A 20,000-nucleotide genomic window follows, 5' to 3' on the forward strand; every position below is an offset into this window, starting at 1 on the left:
GTCCAACGAAGAGTAACAAAGATGATTCCTAGGTTGAGAATTTGTCATATGAACAAAGGCTTAAGAAATAAATTTATTCAGCCTATCAAAACAGAAGAATGCGAAGCGATCTAATAGAAGTGTTTAAAAATGTTCAAAGAAGTTCAGTGATATTAATGCAGGAAAGATTACTTTTACAATTGATCGATCAAATAGAACAAGAAGAAATCACAATTTGAAGATAAGTGGTAAAAGATTCTCGTCGCACGAAGCTAAACACTTCTTCTTCAATCGAGTTATTATGTTTAGAACTCTCTACCTTGTGATGTCGTTGATAGTACAACAGTTACGGCCTTCAAGAATAGATTAGACAAAGTGTTTTGAATCCAACCAGCACCTTATAGATATTACTCATTGTCGTAATAACGTTAAGTTCTTTCAGAATACTGGTGTCCTTGTCCGCTTTTATTGCCGGTTGGTGGTAGCTTGATAATAAGTAATGGTAGTTCTTTCCTCTTTCCTACATAAATTCCATGCAGTTTTTCCATGCTGCATGGTTCTTTTTCCTTTCCTGCCAGCTTTGGCTGGAGGGATGGGGGGGGTGGGGAGGAGCCTTCGCCTTTGCTGTCCTTCATCTTCTACCATTGATTAGATAGTTAGTGTAGCTTGTCACAAACAACCTCGTAAGGACCAGCAGGTCTGCTGTTGTTTGTTCTTCCTTTGTGTTCCTTTGTGTTCCTCCTCTTCTTCCTCCTTCTCCTCTTCTTCCTCCTCCTCTTCTTCCTCCTCCTCCTCCTCCTCCTCCTCTTCTTCCTCCTCCTCCTCTGCTTCATCCTTTTCCTCCTACTCCTCCTCCTCCTCCTCCTCCTTCTCTTCTTCCTTCTCCTCCGGTAATGGGGTGGGGTGGAGGAGTGGGAGAAGGTGGAGCTCGTAATTAGGTCATGTTCGGTGGCGAATAAGGGGTAAATGGGCTCTGTAAATTGAGTGGTGATGATCAGAGGAGGCTGGGGGTTAGATGTCTGGAGGACTATTGGGGAGTAGGTAATTCGTAATTAGAGTCATGTTCATTATGGCAAATACCAGAAATGGGCTCACTAAATTACATGCTGATAATTAAAAGGGGTGGGGGTTAACGGTAACGGGGGGGGGATGGGGGGTAATGCGAGTAGGTGGAATTCGTAATCAGGTCATGTTCGGTGGCGAATAAGGGGTAAATGGGCTCAGTAAATTGTGTGGTGATGATCCCAGAGGCGGCGGGGGGGTTAGGAGTAAGGGGGCTATTAGAGAGTAGGTGGAATTCGTGAATTAGGTCATGTTCAGTATCGAATAGGGAGGTAAATCGGGGTCAGTAAATTGCGATGCTGATAATTGTTAAAGGGGGGCGAGGATGAAAAGTAATGTGGGTGGGCTAATGGGAATAGGTGGAATTCGAGAAGAAAGGTTATGTCAGGTGTCGAAGAGGGAATCAATCGGAAGTCAGTAATTTACGTGGTGATACTTAAGGGATCAGGTTGATGGTAATAGGGGATGGGCGTAATGGGAGTAGGTGGAATACGAAAATGATTTCGTTTTATTTTTTTATATAAAAATAGCCGAATAAAATACATCGTAAAATGACAATAACTCCATTACCGTTCATCGTAAGCAATTCTGACAGCTTTCGTTCGATTCAGCGGACGTTTCTGCATGGGGTAGGTGCTCACATTCAAGTTCAAACTAAAAACTATACCATAAAATTCAATCTTTACTGTTTTTTCGCAAGGGACCATACCCCTAACACCGTTCATTTGTTGCCCGGTGCGTTCATTTCAGGCCATGAACGGCTTCCTCATCCTTTTCTACGTAAGATGACAATACCCCTTGGAAATAGAAAAAGATAAAAAGCGCTTTTCTTCGTATATCAACTTAACTATTACCACGTACTACTACTACTACCACTATAAACTACTATGGGTGTTATAGCAGGCAGTGAGCAGATGCCATTATCTGCAAAAAGCAATTGATTATGACCTTACATATCCATGCATTGACGTTAACTTTATAATATAGTCGAGGTCAAGGATGATGTGTGTGCACTAAATGTAGGGGACAAAGCTGGCTAGGGTACAATCATGACCCCCTGACTTTAAAGATGGGCTCATGCGCAGAATAGTTTAGATGCTACCACTCGTCAAGACGAAACACTTTTGAGGATATCAGTGCATTCAGTCAGTCTGATTATTCAGTCAGCCAGTCAGTAGGACAGTCAGTCCAACCGTTAAGAAAGTCAGTCAAATTTCTCACACACACACACACACACACACACACACACACACACACAGAGAGAGAGGAGAGAGAGAGAGAGAGAGAGAGAGAGAGAGAGAGAGGAGAGAGAGAGAGAGAGAGAGAGAGAGAGAGAGAGAGAGAGAGAGAGAGAGAGAGAGGAGAGAGAGAGAGAGAGAGAGAGAGAGAGAGAATTATAGAAGCCATGAAAGGGTTTTCTAGCAAAGGAAATGTAGTTTGGTAAGAAAATAGGGAATTAGAAAGGTTGTAATGGATACTACTTAGCAGTTTTATTTATTACCTAGGTTGTGTTGTGCATAGGAAATGCAAGGCATGATGATTCTCCAACAAGTCACCTGCACAGCAAGAAGCAAGCTCAAGACCGACAGCCCACCTCGCCCCCTTTGTTCAGCCCGCCAGCTCCTCCACTGGCCTCCTGTGCTGGGCTTGGGGTGGTCAGGCTTCTCCTGATGCTGCCCCACGCAGTGCCAAGGCAGTGCACACTTATAAGCTGCGGCGCCATGCCCAGTCTGAAGGCGCCGCTTGTCCTGTGAGAATGTTGATCTCGTGTTGATCTTTATTTCTTGAAGCTGCTATTTGACCATCGACTGGGAATTGTGCACGTTTCATTAGTCTTAATTAATGAATGAGTGACTCAAGTCATTGTTTTGGCTTTGGGCTGCCGCACATAACCTATTCCCAAAGCTTAAAAAGGACGTCAATCAGGCCTTCACGAGTGTTTTACAGGTTCAAGGTGCAGAGGAAGGGTCAAACTGCATCCAGGCTTACTAATATACCCATGCAAGTGACCCAGACTCCTTGGAAATCACATCAACACAAAACAAATTACTACAGAATCATACCCAACACACCGAATTCATCCAAAGTCACACCCAACACACTCAATTGCTCCAGTGCTAACAACTGCAATATAAATGAGTGATTTTTTTAAATTTTTCTCTCTATCTCTTTCGGTGTGTGTGTGTGTGTGTGTGTGTGTGTGTGTGTGTGTGTGTGTGTGTGTGTGTGTGTGTGTGTGTGTGTGTGTGTGTGTAAGGTTAGATTAGGTTAGGTTAGTTAAGGTTTGGTAAGGTTAGATTAGGTTAGGTAGGGGTAGATTAGGTTTGCTAAGGTTTTGCAAGGTCATATTAGGTTAGGTAAGGTTGGATTAGGTTAGGTAAGGTTAAATTAGGTTAGATAAGGTTTGGTAAGGTTAGATTAGGTTATGCAAGGTTAGATTAGGTTAGATTAGGTTAGGTAAGGTTAGATTAGGTTAGGTACGGTTAGATTAGGTTAGGTAAGGTTAGATTAGGCTAGGTAAGGTTAGATTAGGTTTGGTAAGGTTAGATAAGGTTTGGTAAGGTTAACATAGGTTAGGTAAAGTTAGATTAGGTTAGATAAGGTTAGATTAGGTTAGGTTAGGTTAGATTAGGTTAGGTAAGGTTAGATTAGGTTAGATAAGGTTAGATTAGGTTAGGTAAGGTTAGATGAGGTTTGGTTAGATTAGGTTAGGTAGGTAGGGTTAGATTAGGTTTGGTAAGGTTAGATTAGGTTTTTGGTAATCCAAATCACCATTCTGCAGGAGTTGCGGATAGTGATGCCGTCGGACATAATAATAATAATAATAATAATAATAATAATCAAAATGACCGTTCTGCAGGAGTTGCCGGAGCCAGTGTTTAAGTCGGACATGATTCCACACTTTGAGGACGTACATTATATTTATTCCTCTTTGAAAGTGTAAACATGGGAAGCTAAGGTATGGAACGCCTTGTGATGGGACGGTTAATGTTTTCTGACCTCTGCCACTACTACTACTAGTATAACTACTTCTACTACTACCACTAGGGATGCTGGGAGGGTGCAATGCTGGGAGGGAGGGAGGAGGAGGAAGAAGAGGAGGAGAACAAACAGGAGCAACATGTAGGTGAAGACAACACTGAGTGGAAGTGTGAGAGTGGAAGGATGGATGACGTAGAAGAGGAGGAGGAGGAGGAGAAGGAGGAGGAAGAGGAGGAGGAGGAGGAGGAGGAACGTGAATGAGAGTATGGAAGAGAGAAGAGGTTAAGTGGAAAAAGAAGAAAAAGAAGAGCAAGAGAAAAAAAAGAAAGGAAGGAAGAAAGAAAGAAAGTAAGAAGAAAATGAGATAAAGTAAGAAAAACAAAAAAGAAAGATACATATATAACTGCCTTACATATGTTAATATGGTTAATTATATCTTAAATGGCCTAGAATATTAGGTTAATGGCTGTATAATTAGCATATAAGACAAAAAGATCATAACACAGCGATATTATATATATATATATATATATATATATATATATATATATATATATATATATATATATATATATATATATATATATATATATATATATATATATATATATATATATATATATATATATATATATATATATATATATATATATATATATATATATATATATATATATATATATATATATATATATATATATATATATATATATATATATATATATATATATATATATATATATATATATATATATATATATATATATATATATATATATATATATATATATATATATGTATATATGTAACCTTTAGACGTTACACTTAAATAACTCCCATCAATCCACACATATTAGAGAACACGGTACACACTTTAATATATGACTTAATACCATACACACTTACTTTACACTTAAATAACATAGGGAAACTTACTTAGAATTATATACCCAAAAACTGAAGATTTTATAAGTATAGCAATACCAAACACCTTATACTTAAACACCCATTTAAGTACATGCAAATCATATTACATCTTATGTAATGCCGGGATGTGAAGGCAGGACAAGAAGGTATTGTACTTGGTGATTTTTCCCTCCTCCATCCCATTTTACCCCCTAAAGTGCTCCCCCAGGGTTAATTACCGTCTCCCCTTTAGCCAATATATCTTAATTATCCTATAAATGCATTTCTGATCCCAGTAAATGACATAAGCTTGATCTTTCGCCCACTCATCTTCCTCCTACTCACAGGTCGGGCGTCCCAGTCTCTGCCACACACACACACACACACACACACCCCACACACCTACACGAACCCGTGTATCCACCCCGATGTGTTCTTTTAGTTGTTAAACTCAATATTCCTATTCTCTCCGCAGTAGGAGTTGTAGGAGAGAGCCCTGTACGCGTTCTAGGAGTCATACCAGGGGTAGGAAACAATTCCCTCCTGCACCCCCTATTGCGGGAAGTATTTTTGGGAGTATTTAGGCCAGTAATCTGTGCTTTACCTGTAGTGTAAGAAGTGTTTAGTGAAGTAAGAGGCTGTATGTTTGTGTCTTTATGACGGAGATGGTTCTCGTCGTGTATGGGTTTTTCCCGGAAATGTAACGTTCCCCCTCTCTGAGTCTCTTTCATACATTGAGTTTTTCCCGGAAATGTAACGCTCCCCCTCTCTGAGTCTCATACATCATATGCACCTGGTTGTTTTTTAGCTGGCTTTCCTTCACAACCCTTTCATTAGTTTTGCTCATTAAGTTAAATTATCCTTAAAACTCATACAGTTCACCACCCATTTTGCCACCCGCAACATGCATGTAAAGTAATACTATTTTGAATTATGTCCAAGAGAACTCATTCCATGGCTGTAAATTAAATAAAGAGGTCAACAATAAAAAAATATATATATGAAACATTTAAAACATTTCCTATAACACATGAAAAAGTCTTTGAGTGCAGCCAATGGCATCGTTCACCTCACCTCCCCTCTACCTTACTCCCTTACTACCTACTCCCTCACCCCCCTCCCCATTACCCCCTTACCACTCCCCCCTCCCCAAACACCTTTTATTAAGAAACATTAAAATATCTCCCTTATTTCTCAACCAAACGGAATTTACTCAACGGGAACAGCTTCAGCGTCACATTTTACATCAGGGGGGTGCCACAAACACGAGAATTAGTGGCAAATGGCACGGAAAACAGCTAAAATGTGAGCAAATTTTTGACAGTTGATCAGAATCATGGTTAATTCTACTTTATCCGTTTATCTATCGTAAAACCAAGACAAGAAATACCTTCCCCGAGTCTTTAGCTTCAGTTGGGTGCCCAGGACAAAGAAAATCACTGAGAGATAAAGTCACACTTTGGTAAACTGTGAAACTTTATTTATATGAGCATAACTCAATTATTAATGAAGCTACACGAATTCTGAAAACAGCAATGGCTTTCTCGTGATCTGGTGCCCATGATAAGACCTGTTACATTAAGAAATGCCACGGAATAAAGGCGTGAGAGGCAGAAAAGTGTTTTGGTATGATTATACATTCTCGCTCATATCTCCGTTATCTTTTAACGTAGAACAAAACCGACACTACCACTGGATGTTTTGTCGTTTCCTCGAGGTGGTGGTACCTGTAAAACCCCAAAATAACCATTTTTTGGGAAAAAAAGGTAGTCACACCCCGTAGAGTTGCACTATCTTTACAGGTCAATATCTCGGTGGGTAGGCTTCGTTTCGCAATTTGGAGGCCAGAAATGGGTTTTTTGGCACGTTTTGCATAAGGAGAGTCCCTATTTGCAAGGAAATAGCACCGATTAACGAAAATGGATTCTGAGATTTTCCTCAAATTCACTCGCCACCGCCAACTTTACAAGCGAATATCTCAGTAAGTAGTCTTCGTACCGCAATTTGGAGGCCAGAAATGGGTTTGTCGGCACGTTTTACATGAGGAGAGTCCCCATTTGCAAGGAAATAGCCCCGATTAACGAAAATGGGTTCTCAGATTTTGGTCGAAAAAGAACGTCTTGGCCTCTTGAACTTGACGGTGCAGCCTCCGCCTCCGCCAAATTCCAAAAGCGAAATAGGTTATGAATTGGTTGTACTTTTGGCCTCAGAGGATAGAAGAAGGGTCAGACTACCACCAGGGCCATGAAACTACCCCAGGAAATGCTCAATACCCCTACGAAAGCCTTATCAAATGTCCTCTACGTAACGAAAGACACGTCATAAATGCATTCCAAGGATGAAAGGGAAAGTGAATCACCCTCTGAACAGCGTGCGGAAAGTCCAATAATATTAAAATAATAATAATAATAAATGGTTTATTCATTTATTGGCAGAGTGTGTGTGTGTGTGTGTGTGTGTGTGTGTGTGTGTGTAATAATAATAATAATAATAATAAACGGTTTATTTCATGAAGTACCAGGCAGCCCTAGAGCTGAAAATATACATCAATGGAAGATGAAATGAAATGAATGAGACAAATGAACAAAGTAGTATGATCGAAAATAAAAAGGAAAATAGAAATAACAATAATAGCAATAATCATAGTAAAGATAATAATAATAATCACGATAATAATCACGATAATAATAATGATAATAATAATAGTAATCATAATAATAATAATAATAATCATAATAACAACAACAATAAGTCCTAATGAAAAATATTTACAAAACATACAAATTGTGCTGCTCTTAGTTTGCATTGTTGATATATTTGACCATCACGGGCACTGCGCTGTTCTTATAGCGGTCAGTCCGTGCCCGTATCGGGGCAATAATGTTGTGGTGTCGCACTGAGTGCTGAGGGCGGTTCACTGCGGGTGGGAGGATGTGTCTGTGTCTGGGCTGGTTGAGAAGCTTGGTTGCGAACCGGTGTAGTAGGGTCTCGTGACGGTGTTGTAGGCTGGTGAGATGGAGGGAGTCGAGGTGTCCTGATAGCTGGTGTAGTGAGGGCCCAGGATGATTTTGCAGGCTCGCTTCTGGACGCGTTCAAGTTGGCGGCGCTGCGTGATGTTGATGGAGGAAGACCACGCTGGGGACGCGTATGTCAGTTTGGGGAGGATGAACGAGAGTACACGCTCGCCAGCGCACACTCAGGGGCCCCAGCGTTTTGAGTCTCCTCAGCAGGTACAGTTTATAGGTGGCAGATCTTGTGAGCTGGGAGACGTGCTCCTTCCATGTGAGTTTGCTGTCCAGGGTGACTCCAAGTAGTTTTGTTGATGTAACTACCCGGAGGGAGTGTCGTTGATGGACACCACAGGGGGGGCAACAGGGGCAGAGGAGGTGTTGATGTGTAGGAGTGTAGTTTTGGTGTCGTTGATGGTGACCATGTTTTGTGTTGTCCATGTGTGTAGGTTGTGTAGTGTTTCCTGGAGGTGGGAATAATCTGGGTTGCTGTTGTCAACTGTTACTCCCACTGTGGTGTCGTCCACGTACTTCCAGCGGTGGGGTGTGTGGGTCAGGGCGTCATTAATTAGGATAAGGAAGCACAAAGGGCCCATTTTGGACCCCTGAGGTAAGGTGTAGAGGAGGGGAGGCCACTCCCTGAAATCTCACCACCTGTTTACGCTGGTGCAGGAAATCAGCCAGCCAGGAGACCAGGTTAGGGTGAAGCCCTAGGTTTATTGCTTTGTTGATGACTGTGGTGTGGTGAACTAGGTCAAAAGCCTTTCGGAAATCAATAAAAGCGAGAGAAACTGATGTTTTGCGTTTTTCAAGATTTCTGTAGGCAAAGTCCAGGAGATTAATTAGGCAGTGTGTGGTGGAGGTTGACTTGATATTGCCGTACTGTTGTGGGTCTATGAGGGGAGCAAGATGAGTGTAAGTCCACTTGAAAATGAAGGCTTCACAGGAGGCTGTGAATGGTGGTGATAGAAATAGGCCTCAAGTCACTCGGTGATTGAGGGGTGGTGGTCTTGGGAATCGGAGTGACATATGCTGTTTTCCAGTCAGCAGGACACTGACTTTGACGGAAGGAAGCGTTAAAAATAGAGGCGAGGGGGGTGGCCAGCTCGGGGGCAAACTCCTGGTACAGTTTGATGGGGAGATCAGTGGGCGTGGTGGACCGCTTTGTTTTAAGTTGGCTTAGTGACCTGGCGACCTCATAGGCCTCAACCGTGGGGAGTGGTGATGGGGCGGGCAGGTAAGCTGGGAGTGAGGTCAGGTCCAGGCTGGGGAGGGACTGACAGATGGCCGAGAAGTGGAGATTGATGGCCGGCTGCTTTGGAAGGTGAGATACGCCCGGATGGAGCGCTGTTGTTGAGGCCACACAAGGCCTTAAGCATTTCCCAATGTTAGCTTGCTTAAGGCTGTGGATCTGGGGTAGTATGTGGCCTTGGCTCGTTTGATTTCGGATAACTTTGTTGCGGGCTTGTAGAGTGGTTTTCCTTCCTCTCACTCATGTGTGTGTGTTTTCTCCCTCTCTTCATCCATCTCTGTGTGTGTGTGTTCCTCTCCTCCTCCCCTCCTCCTCCTCCTCCTTGTGTGTGTGTGTGTGTGTGTGTGTGTGTGTCTGTGTGTGTTCTTTCTTATCCTCTCTTACTCTCATCCTCATCCTCATCCTCCTCTGTGTGTGTGTTTGTGTGTGTGTGTGTGTGTGTGTGTGTGTGTGTGTGTGTGTACATTCTTTAACTGTGTATATTTGTGTGTGTGTGTGTGTGTGTGTGTGTGTGTATGTGTGTTTTCTCTTTCTGCTCCTCCTCCTCCTCCTCCTATTCTTCTTCGTGTGTGTGTGTGTGTGTGTGTGTGTGTACATTCTCTTAACTGTGTATTAGTGTGTGCAGAGAGAGAGAGAGAGAGAGAGAGAGAGAGAGTGTGTGTGTGTGTGTGTGTGTGTGTGTGTGTGTGTGTGTGTGTGTGTGTGTGTGTGTGTAGGAGAAAGAAAGAACAAAAGAAAATAATAAAAAAAAGCCTGTATATGTATAAAAGAAAGAGGTGGCCGAAAGATAGGTCAGTTTCGGGAGGAGAAGTGTCCTGATACCCTCCTCTTGAAAGAGTTTAAGCCGTAAGCAGGAGGAAATACAGATGAAGGAAGACTGTTCCAGAGTTTACCAGCGTGAGGGATGAAAGAGTGAAGATGCTGGTTAACTCTTGCATAAGGGGTTTGGACAGTATAGGGATGAGCATGAGTAGAAAGTCGAGTGCAGCGGGGTCGCGGGAGGGGAGGCATGCAGTTAGCAAGTTCAGAAAAGCAGTCAGCGTGGAAATATCGATAGAAGATAGAAAGAGGCAACATTACTGCAGCGGAATTTAAGAGGCAGAAGACTATCAGTATGAGGAGGCTGATGACGAAGAGCCTTTAGCCTCCATCTGTCCAGAAGTGCTAGCATCTCTGCCCCTCCCCTCTCTCTCTCTCTCTCTCTCTCTCTCTCTCTCTCTCTCTCTCTCTCTCTCTCTCTCTCTCTCTCTCCCCCATAACTTACTCACTTGTGCAAATAAACTTACTCACCAGTGTCCATAACTTACTCACTTGTGCCCATAAACTTACTCACCAATGCCCATGAACTTACTCACCTGCCCCCAAAACTTACTCACCAATGCCCATGAACTTACTCACCTGCCCCCAAAACTTACTCACCAATGCCCATAAACTTACTCACCTTGCCCCCAAAACTTACTCACCAATGCCCATAAACTTACTCTGCACCTTTAAAACTTACTCACCAATGCCCATAAACTTACTCACCAGAGCCCATGAACTTACTCACCTGCCCCCAAAACTTACTCACCAATGCCCAGTAACTTGTGCCCATAAACTTACTCACCAATCCCCATACACTTACTCACTACCAGGGCTGCACATTTGAATCTTACCAGGGCACACACTAAGAATTATTTGTCCTGGTATAGTGTGGCTAGTTCTTATGGTTCCGTGGTGTAGTGGTTAGCATGCCTACCTATGAATCTGCCAGCCAGGGTTGGAATCCCATCCTGGACAGTCATTTAATTGTTGCCCACTTGAATTTTCCCCAAAAACATTTGAGTAAATTAATTTTGTCATAGGTATGTAGGTGAGTAAGGTTAGGTTATGTTCATCCTTCCTTTCAGGCGGGCTGGATGTACCTATTGTTAGACCTTGCTGTGTAGATCTCTCTCTCTCTCTCTCTCTCTCTCTCTCTCTCTCTCTCTCTCTCTCTCTCTCTCTCTCTCTCTCTCTCTCTCTCTCTCTCTCTCTCTCTCTCTCTCTCTCTCTCTCTCTCTCTCTCTCTCTCTCTCTCTCTCTCCACCAACCTCATTTCTGCAAACAAACTTACTCACCTGCCCCCAAAACTTACTCACCAATGCCCATAACTTACTTGTGCCCATAAACTTACTCACCAATGCCCATAAACTTATTCACCTGAGCCCATGAACTTACTCACCTGCCCCCAAAACTTACTCACCAATGCCCATAACTTACTTGTGCCCATAAACTTACTCACCAATCCCCATACACTTACTCACTACCAGGGCTGCACATTTGAATCTTACCAGGGCACACACTAAGAATTATTTGTCCTGGTATAGTGTGGCTAGTTCTTATGGTTCCGTGGTGTAGTGGTTAGCATGCCTACCTATGAATCTGCCAGCCAGGGTTGGACTCCCCATCCCTGGACAGTCATATAATTGTTGCCCATATGAATTTTCCCAAAACATTTGGTAAGAATTATTTTTGTCATAGGTATGTATGTGAGTAAGGTTTTGTTATGTTCATCCTTCCTTTCAGGCAGGCTGGATGTACCTATTGTTAGACCTTGCTGTATAGATCTCTCTCTCTCTCTCTCTCTCTCTCTCTCTCTCTCTCTCTCTCTCTCTCTCTCTCTCTCTCTCTCTCTCTCTCTCTCTCTCTCTCTCTCTCTCTCTCTCTCTCTCTCTCTCTCTCTCCCATAACTTACTCATTTGTGCAAACAAACTTACTCACCTTGCCCCCAAAACTTACTCACCTATATCCATAACTTACTCACTTGTGCCCATAAACTTACTCACCAATGCTCATAAACTTACTCACCTGAGCCCATGAACTTACTCACCTGCCCCCAAAACTTACTCACCAATGCCCATAACTTACTGGTGCCCATAAACTTACTTACCAATGCCCAAAAACTTATTCACCTGAGCCCATGAACTTACTCACCTGCCCCCAAAACTTACTCACCAATGCCCATAACTTACTTGTCCCCATAAACTTACTCACCAATCCCCATACACTTACTCACTACCAGGGCTGCACATTTGAATCTTACCAGGGCACACACTAAGAATTATTTGTCCTGGTATAGTGTGGCTAGTTCTTATGGTTCCGTGGTGTAGTGGTTAGCATGCCTACCTATGAATCTGCCAGCCAGGGTTGGAATCCCCATCCCTGGACATTCATTTAATTGTTGCCCACTTATGAATTTTCCCCAAAAACATTTGAGTAAGAATTAATTTTGTCATAGGTATGTAGGTGAATAAGGTTAGGTTATGTTCATCCTTCCTTTCAGGCGGGCTGGATGTACCTATTGTTAGACCTTGCTGTATAGATCTCTCTCTCTCTCTCTCTCTCTCTCTCTCTCTCTCTCTCTCTCTCTCTCTCTCTCTCTCTCTCTCTCTCTCTCTCTCTCTCTCTCTCTCTCTCTCTCTCTCTCTCTCTCTCTGCAACTCTCTCTCCATAACTTACTCACTTGTCCCCCAACTTACTCACCAATGCCCATGTACTTACTCACTAGGGCCCAAGAACTTACTCACCTGAGCCCATGAACTTACTCACTTGGGTTCATGAACTTACTCACCAATGCCCATAAACTTACTCACCTGGGCCCATAAACTTACTCACCTGAGCTCACGAACTTATTCACCTGCTCCCAAAACTTACTCACCAATGGCCATATACTTACTTGTGCCCATAAACTTACTCACCAATCCCCATACACTTACTCACTACCAGGGCTGCACATTTGAATCTTACCAGGGCACACACTAAGAATTATTTGTCCTGGTATAGTGTGGCTAGTTCTTATGGTTCTGTGTTGTAGTGGTTAGCATGCCTACCTATGAATCTGCCAGCCAGGGTTGGAATCCCCATCCCTGGACAGTCATTTAATTGTTGCCCACTTATGAATTTTCCCCAAAAACATTTGAGTAAGAATTAATTTTGTCATAGGTATGTAGGTGAGTAAGGTTAGGTTATGTTCATCCTTCCTTTCAGGCGGGCTGGATGTACCTATTGTTAGACCTTGCTGTATAGATCTCTCTCTCTCTCTCTCTCTCTCTCTCTCTCTCTCTCTCTCTCTCTCTCTCTCTCTCTCTCTCTCTCTCTCTCTCTCTCTCTCTCTCTCTCTCTCTCTCTCTCTCTCTCTCTCTCTCTCTCTCTCTCTCTCTCTCTCTCTCTCTCTTTGTGCAAACTTACTCACCTTGCCCCAAAACTTACTCACCTATATCCATAACTTACTCACTTGTGCCCATAAACTTACTCACCAATGCCCATAAACTTACTCACCTGAGCCCATGAACTTACTCACCTGCCCCCAAAACTTACTCACCAATGCCCATAACTTACTGGTGCCCATAAACTTACTTACCAATGCCCAAAAACTTATTCACCTGAGCCCATGAAATTACTCACCTGCCCCCAAAACTTACTCACCAATGCCCATAACTTACTTGTGCCCATAAACTTACTCACCAATCCCCATACACTTACTCACTACCAGGGCTGCACATTTGAATCTTACCAGGGCACACACTAAGAATTATTTGTCCTGGTATAGTGTGGCTAGTTCTTATGGTTCCGTGGTGTAGTGGTTAGCATGCCTACCTATGAATCTGCCAGCCAGGGTTGGAATCCCCATCCCTGGACTGTCATTTAATTGTTGCCCACTTATGAATTTTCCCCAAAAACATTTCAGCAAGAATTAATTTTGTCATAGGTATGTAGGTGAGTAAGGTTAGGTTATGTTCATCCTTCCTTTCAGGCGGGTTGGATGTACCTATTGTTAGACCTTGCTGTATAGATCTCTCTCTCTCTCTCTCTCTCTCTCTCTCTCTCTCTCTCTCTCTCTCTCTCTCTCTCTCTCTCTCTCTCTCTCTCTCTCTCTCTCTCTCTCTCTCTCTCTCTCTCACACACACACACACACACACACACACACACACACACACACACACACACACACACTCAAACACACACACACACACACACACACACACACACACACACACACACACACTCAAACACACACACACACACACACACAACACACACATAAACACCAAACACACACACTTACTCAAACACACACACACCACACACACACACACCACACACAACACACACACACACACACACACACACACACACACACACACACACACACACACACACACACACACACACACACACACACACACACACACACACACACACGTATCCTCCTCTTCCTTCTCCTCCTCCTCCCCGTCATCGTCCCCTCTAAAGTTTCCTCCTCCACCTCCTCCTCCCCCGCCCCCTGCGCCATGTTTAAATGTTTAAAAGGCCTCGTCGCGTCATTTCTAGCCACCATGTCCCCAGGTTTAAAGCCCCGGATACCCAGCGACCTTGAAAGTGTCATAGAAAACGAAGCAAGGGAAGCCAAGCTGGAGGGGAAGACAAGAGTATGGAACGCCTTGTGATGGGACGGTTAATGTTCTCTGTTACTACTACTACTAGTATATAACAAGTATAGGAAGAGTGACCTGAAAGTTGCGTTACCTTCCAGCCACCGGCACCCAAGACCACGCCCGAGCCCAAGCCCCGACCGCCAGCCCGCCCCAAGGCTCCCTCCATGGCCTCCTGCAGGGCTTGAGGTGGTCAGGCTCCCCACACTGCTGCCCCTCGCAGTGCCAGGGCAGTGCCACACCTGTAAGCTGCGGCGCCATGCCCGGTCTGAGGGCGCCGCTGGACTGTGAGTGTTGACCTCGTGTTTGACCTTATTTTGAAGCTACTAGTTGACCATCGCAGGAATTATTACACGTTTCAGGAGTCTTCATTAATGACTGAGTGCCTCAAGTGTCTGTTTTGGCTCTGGGTGCCGCACATAACCTATTCCCAAAGCTTAAAAAGGAGGTCAATCAGACTTTCACGAGTGTTTTCCAGGTTCAAGGTGCAGAGGAAGGGTCAAACTGCATCCAGGCTCACTAATATACCCATGCTAGGAAATCACATCAACACAAACCAAATTACTACAGAATCACACCCAACACACCGAATTGCACCAGAATCACACCCAACACATTGAATTCCTCCAGAATCACACCCAACACACTCAATTGCTCCAGAATCACACCCAACACACTCAGTTGCCCCAGAATCACACACAACACAGTGAATTGCCCCAGAATCACACCCAACACACACTGAATTACTCCAGAATCACACCCAACACTCACTGAATTGCCCCAGAATCACACCCAACACACACTGACTTGCTACAGAATCACACCCAACACTCACTGAATTGCCCCAGAATCACACACAACACACACTGACTTGCTCCAGAATCACACCCAACACTCACTGAATTGCCCCAGAATCACACCCAACACACACTGACTTGCTCCAGAATCACACCCAACACACACTCAAACACACATGATTGACAGTTAGCTTTGTGGACTGATTCTGGATAATGCGGCGGGCAGCTGTCAGTTGCATGAAACGCATATTTGTGTTGGCTGTTCGGGGGACCGGGGAGCCGAGTGTGCAGTGGACGGAAGTGAAGGAAGTGTAATTGTTAGTGTTGGTGTGTTGTGACAAGTGTGTATTGCTTTTCTGAATGAGTCTATTGTACCACAGTCTGTAGAGGGAGGCTGTTCCAGTGGTGTATGGTGCGTGGAAAGTATGAGTGCTTGTATGCGTCAGTGTTAGTGTGATGTGTTTGGTGTTTATGGACGTGTGTGTTACTCAGCACATTGGCTGTTTGCGCTGTGTAGGCTAGGTACGTGTGTGGGTCAGTGTGAGTGTTTGTGATCACGTACATAAGTCTGTGTGCTTGGGAAGAGGTTTCTTTGGCCGATGACCTAACCTAACCTATTATCTTTATCTATTATCTATTCACTCATTCATGATAGGTAAGGTTAGGTTACTACTACTATCCCTATGACACCACAGTTTATATTTATACATTTATCTATATGCATTTCCTTATATAGTAATACATAAATTATATATATGTTTATTTATACATTGTTTTACCCCCAGGTTACTGCCGCTAACACATGCTGGACTACTACTACTACTACTACTACTATCAGTGAGCTTCTCCTACCATATCCACCCATGCCATAACACCACCACCACCACCACCACCACTGCAGCAGAGATGGATTTTGAAAGCCCTCATGTGGAGAAGGAGTTTCCGGGCCTGTACGCCTCCGAGTCCTCCAGACGCAGCAACAGCGATTGTGAGTCTCTCTCTCTCTCTCTCTCTCTCTCTCTCAAAATAATTGCATCCTTTATGTATCTATGTCTAATTATTATTATTATTATTATTATTATTATTATTATTATTATTATTATTATTATTATTATTGTTATTATTATTATTGTTATTATTAACCCCTTCCCGGTGGCAGGGCAGATGTATGTACTGTCCAAAAAAAAATCGTCTATGTATAGACGCTGTCGATTTTCATCCATACGTGTATATATAGATTCCCCGCAAGTGGGCATTCCAGATTGACGTCTATATATAGACTCTGCCGCAAAACTGAACAAACGTTTGAATCTATATATAGATGTTATTTAAGTTAGATTGGTTATATGTATATTGATATATTTATATGAAGGTTTAGAGTGTAATCACTGACAGTACATAAGTCAGGATCATCAAAATCATTCAAAAAATCAACAACTATATCCTCAGCTGCCAAAGAAGTCATTTCTTCCGGCTTAAGAGGTCTCTTTCTCCTTGACATGATAGACTATAATAATAAAAGAAACTAGAAAAAAAATGCAAAAAATTCCCAGTGTTAGCTGATGTGCAACGCTGGAGACAGAAGTGGTGGACGTGTGCGGCGTATTAAAGCTACTGGGGGTAATGAAGTGTCTGCATCTGATTGAATTCTTATGTGAACTGCTGTTATGATTTCCCTTTTTTGAGTATTTTCTTGTTTGTGGACGGAACTGGTCTACGTGTTGCCCTGGGTGAAATGAAACTATCGTCTGCAACTGTACATACTCAGCATAACTTTTATGTACAAGATATCAACATTTAGTCCAGTATGAGGTGAACAAGGGATAGACAGAGGTGGGTAGCCATGTACAGTCAGTGACAAAAATCTTGACCCTGAATTTTTTCATGACCTTGATTTGCAGAACATTATATCAGTTCTGTGTTTCTATAGTAGGGAGCTCATAATATTTCCTTTCTCCAAAGTTTTAGCCACAATTAAACACTTGTTTCTGTAATTACAGGAAACAAATTAGATGGGCAACTATAATTTATAAAAAAATTATTACAAAAATAAAGTGATGTTAAAAAAGTTGTAGTTAAGGCTAGTGAGACTGACTAGGTATAATATTTCCATAGTCCGGAAAGTGCGCAGTATCCATCCAGCCTGGCTTCGTGCTTTCTTTACCACTTTGTGGATATGTTGGGTAAAGTTTCCGTCTGAGCTCAGAGTGATCCCCGGGTCTCTTATATGCTCCTTGATTATTATATGGAAATCATCCAGTGCTAAATATTTGTGTGCATTGCTGTTGGTCCCCCTGAGCTATAGTGTATGCACTCAAATTTGCTATTATTGAAAGACATATTGTTGTGCTCTGCCCATGAATAGAGTGCTGCTAAATCAGTTTGCAATTTTTTGGCATCGGCTGTTGAAGAGACTTCCTTTAGTACCCTGGTGTCATCAGCAAAGGAAGCTACAGTCGAATGTAAGATGTGCTGATTGATGTCGGAGATGTGGATCAGGAATAGCAGGGGTCCAAGGACTGATCCCTGTGGTACCCCGCTGACAACTTCCGATGACTGAGAAACTGCACCATCAGCCGCTACATTGAGTCCTGCCAGTGAGAAATGAGTGCAGCCACATCCCGAGTTTTCCCGTAATGGCCGTTTGTCTGGCCTTGTGTAACAAAATGCCATGGTCTACCATGTTGAAAGCTTTCGCAAAATCAAGGTAGACCACATCGACATCTGCATTATGTTCAAGCTTACCTATGATTGAGTCATAGTGGGCCAAAAGTTGTGAGAGGCACGAGCGCTCAGTCATGTTGGTCCGGGTTCATTCTGTTATTGCTTTCTAGATATGCAGACATGTTTTTAACCATAATTCTCTCTAGAACTTTAATAATATGGGAGGTTAAGGCAACTGGTCGATAGTTTTTTGCCTCTGCTCTTGACCCTCCCTTGTATATTGGTGTAATGAATGCACTTTTTAGCTTTTCTGGTATTATGCCAGAATCTAGAGTTTCTATAAAAATTTAACAGAGGAACACTCAGCTCTTCAGCACATTTTTAAGAAGTACTGCAGGAATTGATCGGGCCAGCTGCCAATTAGTGGCCACCCCTTTAATTGCTTGCTGTGTGTCGTCGTTGTTTAAGCTTATGTCCGTCAGGTGTGATATTTGATCAGTTCCTTGGTTGAAAAAGTCCATAGGTAGGTTGACAATTTTGTCTTCCATGGGTTTGCTGAAGACGCTTTTGTACTGAATCAGTAGTGCTTCAACGACATCCTGGGCTTTGTTTATGGGTTGGCCGTGTACGTCAGTCAGTGGGCCAACACTCGCTCTCACAGCCGATTTGTTAGCAGCATATTTGTAAAAGTATTTGGGGTTGGTTTTGATGCATGACGCGGCTTGTATTTCTTTCCGGTCATTCTCTGATTCAACTGATCTTTTAAGTTTTTCTTCTGTAATGGCAATTTTGTTTTCGAGTTGGGTCAGCATTTTGGTGTAGTTGGGATTACCGAGTTTCTTCCTTAGTTTTGTTCTTTTTCTCATTAGTACTTTTCGGTCTCTTGGTATGTTACCATTGAAAGGAGAGGTCTTTTTAGACAGCCTCCTCAGTGGTACATGCCTCTTTGATATTTTCAAGCATGTGTTAATGATTGTATCATATTGGGCCTCAGGGTCACAGTCCCTCATGAGTAGATCCCAGTTTAGCTCACCCAGGTCTTTCTTTATACTGTCCCAGCAGACTGACTCGCTTAGGAAGTTGAGTTGGTTAAAATTAAAATTAGGAGCCTGTTCCACTTCACTGGACAGTCTAAGATGTGTATTTCTAGGTAGGTTGGTAGTCACGGTGATGATGTTATGGTCAGAGAGATTAGTTTTATTCACCCTAATATAATATCATCATTATTTATCATAACGATGTCTAGTATGTTCTTACCTCTTGTAGGAGTGTCGATGATTTGATTGAGGCAGTATTCCTCGGCAAAGTGCATGACAGCTTTTGCCTGGGTCCTCATGTCTTCCGCTCCTCCATACACACACTCCAAATTCCAGTCTATTAGCGGAAAGTTTAAGTCTCCAGTAAGTATAATGGTGGGCATGGGCAGTGGTAGCGAGCCAATGATATCTTTTATCTTTGTTAGTTGCGTCATAAATTTCTCTGTTGGGCATGCTGGTGGTCTGTATATGTTTATATATACCCAGTCATTGTCTTGAATGCATAGTACCAGTGATTCTGTGTACATATTTGATTCCTGGAAAAGTACTTTTGTTCTAGCTGCAAAATGGCTATCAACGTAGGTGATGACCCCGCCTTTTCTCCGTTGAATTGGTCGGTCCGTCCTGTATGGTACAAAGTGTGGTATTTTTATTTCTGCTTTCCTAATCTCCTCTGTTAAGTGTGTTTCTGTGAGAGAGATTATAAAGGCATTTTCAGTTTGTGCCATTTCTGTGAGCAGACCATTAATTTCACATCAACCGGTTTATTTATTTATCTCTTATCTAATCACCCCCCCCAGAGGCAGTGCCAGTGTTTGGAGTGCCACTGTGCCTGGCCGTCCAGCGCTGCCCGGCACACG

At 42.9% G+C, this 20,000-nt stretch overlaps 1 protein-coding gene across 24 annotated transcripts in view; it reads left to right on the forward strand.

Annotated features, from left to right (window-relative positions):
• Positions 1–20,000, forward strand: part of LOC126990219 (ralA-binding protein 1-like) — a 195,232-nt gene that overhangs the window by 52,631 nt on the left and 122,601 nt on the right. For 9 of the 24 annotated variants that reach the window (XM_050848783.1, XM_050848782.1, XM_050848778.1 and 6 more), the window contains exons 1-2: positions 14,371–14,929; positions 16,225–16,427. The exons of 1 other annotated variant lie outside the window; for it this stretch is intronic. In XM_050848783.1, the coding sequence (XP_050704740.1) occupies positions 16,346–16,427 (82 nt within the window). In that variant the 5' untranslated portion in view covers positions 14,371–14,929; positions 16,225–16,345. Of the gene's footprint in view, positions 1–14,366; positions 14,930–16,224; positions 16,428–19,369; positions 19,504–19,940 lie in introns of those variants that run through there. 14 more of the 24 variants (XM_050848770.1, XM_050848769.1, XM_050848772.1 and 11 more) reach the window with 10 other exon arrangements.

This window comes from Eriocheir sinensis, unplaced genomic scaffold (assembly GCF_024679095.1).
Source record: "Eriocheir sinensis breed Jianghai 21 unplaced genomic scaffold, ASM2467909v1 Scaffold15, whole genome shotgun sequence".
NCBI classification, from domain to species: Eukaryota; Metazoa; Arthropoda; class Malacostraca; order Decapoda; family Varunidae; genus Eriocheir; species Eriocheir sinensis.